At 31.0% G+C, this 6,070-nt stretch overlaps 1 protein-coding gene across 1 annotated transcript in view; it reads right to left on the bottom strand.

Annotated features, from left to right (window-relative positions):
• Positions 1 to 2,719: 2,719 nt before the first annotated feature.
• The window catches only part of LOC125027185 (zinc finger protein 252-like), an 8,562-nt gene continuing 5,211 nt past the window's right edge, over positions 2,720 to 6,070 (bottom strand). Inside the window, exons 6-8 of the mRNA XM_047616102.1 lie at positions 5,798 to 5,959; positions 5,536 to 5,631; positions 2,720 to 5,365 (exon numbers count right to left, since the gene is read on the bottom strand). Of these exons, the coding sequence (XP_047472058.1) occupies positions 3,320 to 5,365; positions 5,536 to 5,631; positions 5,798 to 5,959 (2,304 nt within the window). The 3' untranslated portion in view covers positions 2,720 to 3,319. The remainder of the gene's footprint in view (positions 5,366 to 5,535; positions 5,632 to 5,797; positions 5,960 to 6,070) is intronic.

The raw sequence follows: 6,070 nt of genomic DNA, 5'->3' as shown, positions 1-6,070 counted from the left end.
GAATAATAAAAGTAGCAATAAAAATAATAGTAACTGTAATAATAAGAATAAGAATAAGAATAACATTAGCAATAATAATAATAATAATAATAATAATAATAATAATAATAATGATAATAACAATAATAATAATAATAACAAAAATAGCAATAATAACAATAATAATAATAATAATAATAATAATAATAATAATAATAATAATAATAATAAAAATAATATTAATAATAAAAATATAACTAAACTAAATAATAATAATAAAATCACAATAATAATCAAGATAAAAACTACACACAAAAAACAATTATAGTAGTAGTAGTAGTGATGATGCCCAAGGAAATTCTTCACCCTGTCACCGAACAACTTTATGTATAAAGAGTTAATCACAAACCTCAAATTCCCAACAAGTTATCAATATCAATAACAAATAACCATATAATAATAAAAAACAATAATAGTAATGAAAATAATAAAAATAATAAAAATAATAAAAATAATAAAAATAATAAAAATAATAATAATAATAATGATAATAATAATAATAATAATTAGTATAAAAATAATAATGATAATGATAATAATAATAATAATAATCATAGTAATAACAATGATAATGATGACAATAATGATAATGAAAATAATAATAATCAGAATAAGGAAAAAAAAAAAAATAATAATGAAAAAAAAAGGAAATAAATAAAACAACAATAATATCACTGCAACAGTCATAGCAACAACAACAATCACAATTACAAAAACTCATGTGGAGGGCTTTATTATAATCTGGTAAGTCTATTTCGTGCTGTGCTTTAACTAGTGCTTATAGAGATAACTTTTAAATCTTAAATCATGAAGACAGACTCCCACTTGTATAAATAATTACGGTTTACAATAAACTATTCCTTCCAATCAACATGGAATATTCAATGGGAACACAGAAGAATCATACAATTTCTGTTCTCTTTGACAGAAGATTCAAAATAAGAAGGTACGAATGGTCTTCTTTACAATTTTATGTACATAAAATGAAGAAAAAGAAGCAGAAAAAAAAAAAAAAAGCTAAAACCCTGAGGTTATCTTTATCTATACATATACTTCCTAACATCCTTTGCATAAATGCCATTGCATCATATTACCCTGAATATTCAACTTCTGCAATTTATTCATTATGCAATGTCTCCCTTAACCCACAGTGCTGCGATCACATGACATACATGCCATATCCACTGTGATTTCAGTTCATTAATTGTTTACACAAAGATGGCTCCACAAGTGCTTAATCACCAAAGAGACAATTACTAGCCTTAACCATCTCACCGGTTTACCCCTTACCTTGTTTTTTTCAGATTTTTACTTTTTATTTCTTTAACATTATAATAATTATAATAATAGTTGTATCAGTTTCAATAGCATAAAGAAAAAAAAAAAAAAAAAAAAAATCAAGGAATGAGGAAATCAGGCAAGTTCACATAAGGCTTACTAATTCACTCCTTGGTGGCTGAGTACTTGTCAAGCTGTCTTCGTGTAACAAATTCCAAAATACAGTGGACAGTACATGTACCCACGACCATTGGGCTAAACAAAATCCCATGGAGCACCACGATGTATAAAAGAAATTAATACAAATAATAATCACTCTGCTTATGATCATAAACACCATATATGATAATTCATTTTTTTTCTTTTCTATGAATGCTAAACAATAACTATAAAATAAAAACATCAGTCATAACCATCATGAACATAATTATGAAAATAATAGTAACAGTAATAATGATGCTTATCCTATTACTGACAATATCAGTAATAGTAACCTGTTAGTAAAAAGAAAAAGAAAAAAAAAAGGAAAAATGAATAAATAAAAATGAAGTGATTATAATAACAACAATAATAACAATAACAACAATAATAATAATAATAATAATAATAATAATAATAATAATAATAATAATAACAATATTAATAATAATCATAATGAAAATAAAATGATAATGATAATCACATCAATAACAATAATGATGATGATGATGATGATGATGATGATAATAGAGAAAATGGTGATAATGATTGTAATAACAATAACTATAGCAATAATAACAGTAATAATAATAATAATAATAATAATAATAATAATAATAATAATAATGATAATAACAATACAAGTAATAATATTAATAATATTAATAATAATGATAATAATCATAATTGTAGTGATAATATGAATAATAATTATAATAATAATAATCAAAATAAAAATAATAATAATAATAATAATAATAATAATAATAATCAAAATAATAATAATAATAATAATAATAATAATAATAATAATAACAATAATAACAATTATAACAATAATCATAATAATAGTAATAATAATAATGATAATAATAATAATAATAATAATAATAACAGCAATACTAAAAATTATAATAATAATAATAATAACTGTAATAATAATAATAATAATAATAATAACAATAATAATAATAATAATAATAAAAGCAAGAGCAATAAAAACTGAAATAATCACAGTAATATTAATAATAATAATAACAATAACAATAATAATAATAATAATAATAATAATAATAATAGTAATGATAATAATAGTATTAATAATATTAGTAATAATAATAATAATTATAATATTAATAATAATAAATAATAATAATATCAATAATGAAGAACAACACTAAATATATACACATAGTGATCCCAATATATACATATAACAGCAATAGCAAAATAACTACTACTACTGCCTTTTCTGCCGATGATAATGATAAAAGTAGTGATAATGATTAAGACCAATGAAATACGATAACCTAACTATTACTGGTAATCAGTTTTAAAATAACCACTCTTTAAAGTTTTCAATTGCATTTTCATTATTTCAATTATACTGACTGGATAGCTGCCGGTTGAAATGCACTTTCTAATTATTACATACTGGTCACTATAATAATAATAATTCAGTCACTACTAGTGTGTAGATTAACTCATAGAGTCAATCTTAATTCCTAAAAAAATGTCAGGAAGAAATATAACTCTACCATAAAGAAAGCCTTTTCTCTTCATGTTTTTAATTCATTTGTCAACTAGAAACTATGAATAGACTTGAAGAACATCAAAGTATTCTTCCCTAGTAGCTATGTGGTGCAGTCACCATAAACAAGATGTACCAGTAGCTATATCACACTGAAAATATAACAATATTTTCCATTACTATTGTTATAAACAGGCACTGATATTTATGTGCACTGTAGAATGACAGTACACTAACAATTGGGATGGTTAACAGACACTATAACTTATGAAATTAGTGCAGGTGATGGTGCTTGTGATGGTGTTTGAGGTTGGTGTTGTGCTCTTCAAGGCTGGACTGGTCAAGGTGGCTGTGGAGATGGTGCTGCTGTGTATGGCCAGATTCATGGGAGTGGCTGCATTCGTCAAGATCTTGGGGAATGTTTAGACTGGCACTGTGCTGTGAAAGGATGTCTTCCTGTTGCTGATGATTGTGATGCTGAGTTGATAAGGATAGTGAGGATGGCTTGAAGAACTGCTGCTGCACATCATGACTGAATTGTAAATGGTGATGATGATGTACATGATTCTGGCGTTGAATGTGAGTCTCTTGTTCCACCTGTTGGTGCAACTGGCTGTGATGAAGATGAGTTTGTTGTCTAGTTGAGGGCTGAAGCTCATGCTGTGAAGGCTGTTGCAGCTGACTTTGTTGTCTCTGTAACTGCTGCATATGGCCATGCTGCTGAGACTGTTGCTGCTGCTGCATGTGTCCCTGTTGTCTTGCATGCTGTTGGAGATGATCTAGCTGTTGTGACTGCTGCTGGAGATGAGAATGTGAAGGTTGCTGCATGTGTTCCTGGTGGGAAAGCTGCTGTACAGAAGTTTGTGGGAATGACTGCTGCAACTGGTGAGTGTGATGCTGTGGGGTCTGGTGGAAGAGAGAATCCTGAGTAGTTATAACACTGGGGGATGGATACCGATGTACTGAATGAGATGGAGGATGAGAGAGGAGAGGTGGAGGTGAGGAACCTCTTGCATGTGACTGCTGGCAGTTGACATTATCACTTGTGTCTGCACTAGTTACAGCCAAGACAGCTGTCAGCAGCTTCATGGCATCCACTTCCTTGGAGTCATTTTGAAGAGGTGGTGTGCTCTCAGTGAGTGCTTCTGGAGATTCTGGCTGGGGAGAGGAACTTCTGCATGGGCAAAACTCCTTGTGAGCCTTTAGTTGCCTTCTCCTGAAAAATGTTTGATCACAGTCTTCACATATGTACTTATCTCTAATATGCACAGTGCTATCATCAGCATCCTGGTCAAGGGCTATTTTACTTGCACTTCTCTGTGTTGGGTGATTTGCCCTCTTGTGCTTCACAAGGCTCCTCTGGCTAGAAAAGCCTTGGTGGCATATTGGACAACTGTATGCAACATCCTCTGCATTTGCATTTTCAAGGAAATGACTTTCAAGGTGATGATCAAGACCTTTTTTATCATGAAAGCTTTTAGCACATGTTTTACACTCAAACACATTACTCTTGTTGTCCTTGGCTTCACGAGATGCAATATGGATTCTGATGTGTTTTGTCAGTGTTCCTCTCTGATTGAAGGTCGCACCACACTCACCACATACATAAACACCATCACCCTTGTCCCCCTTGTGAATACGCACATGTGATCTTAATGTCTCTTTTCTCTTGAATGTAGCATTACAAACATCACACTGAATGACAGAATCTTTTCTGTTATGGACTCGTTTTTTGTGCTGTGTCAAGTATTTTGGATTAGTGAATGTGGAAGGACACTTATTACACCTATAGGGACGATCACCTCCATTGTGCAGCATCTTGTGAGTCTCCAATTTCTTGGCTTGTTTGAAACCTGCTCCACATACATTGCACATATGTTGAGACTTGATCTTGTGGAGGGCAATGTGCTTTCTCAGGTTCTCTTTCTCCCTGAATTTGAAGCCACACTGGTCACACACCCAAGGCTTTTGATCAGAATGGATGCGCTTGTGTCTCTGCAAAGCTGCCCGCTGTGTGAAGGATGAATCACAAATCTCACACACAAAGGGCTTTTCCCCTGTATGTCTCCTTCTGTGACTCTTTAACGTGGACAGGAGGCGGAAGGTTTCCCCACAGTCGTTACACATGTAGGGCTTCTCTCCTGTGTGCTTCCTCTTGTGAGTGGCTAACATTCCTGCTCCGCTAAAAGCCACATCGCACTGGTCACATTTGAAGGGTTTCTCCCCACTGTGCATTCGCTTGTGAACCTTCAGACTGCCAGACTCGGTGAAACAAGTCTTGCATTCATCACAAGAATAAGGCTTTTCCCCAGTGTGTACCTGAAAATTCATGAAATAAAAAAAGTAATGATAAAAGTAATGACATACAAGATGCAGACATGTATATAACTAATAAAGGAATCATTCTGATAATAAATATCAAACAATGAAGTAATCCAAATACATAAAAATTTCTTACATACTGAAATCCAACTCTTAATATGTAATACCTTTTTGTGCCGTATCAACATGGCCTTTGCAGTAAAGGCAGCAGTGCACTCATTACACTTAAAAGGCCTTTCTCCTGAATGGTTCAGTTCATGAATCTACAGGAAAAGATTGAAAAATAATCATTATGTACTGTGATTTCCCTTTCATGAATATATTTGACTTTTAATGGGTACATTAATAAATAGAAGCATTTTAGAGAACAATCAACAAAATTTTTCAAAAAAGTGTTTATCTTAAAGAATATCAATAAGAAAATTATACCTTCAATCGCTCAGCTCTTTGGAATATTTCTCCACACTGTTTACAAGTGTATTGCTGTTCAGGAGATTCTTGCCTCTGTGTTTTTCTCAGGTCTTGTGACTCAGAGGAAAACATCAACCCATCTTCTTTTGCGTTTGCAATATTCAGCTCTTCCATATGAATCTGGAGCAGTAAGTTAAAAAAGTGTCCACAAAATTATGGATAGTACAATGAAAATAAAACTTGATTACAGTAGTTAAACTAGGAATAAAAAAAAAGTAAAATGCAACAAAA

Source organism: Penaeus chinensis, chromosome 7 (genome assembly GCF_019202785.1).
Source record: "Penaeus chinensis breed Huanghai No. 1 chromosome 7, ASM1920278v2, whole genome shotgun sequence".
Classification (NCBI taxonomy): Eukaryota; Metazoa; Arthropoda; class Malacostraca; order Decapoda; family Penaeidae; genus Penaeus; species Penaeus chinensis.
This window is presented reverse-complemented; position numbering and strand designations above follow the sequence as displayed.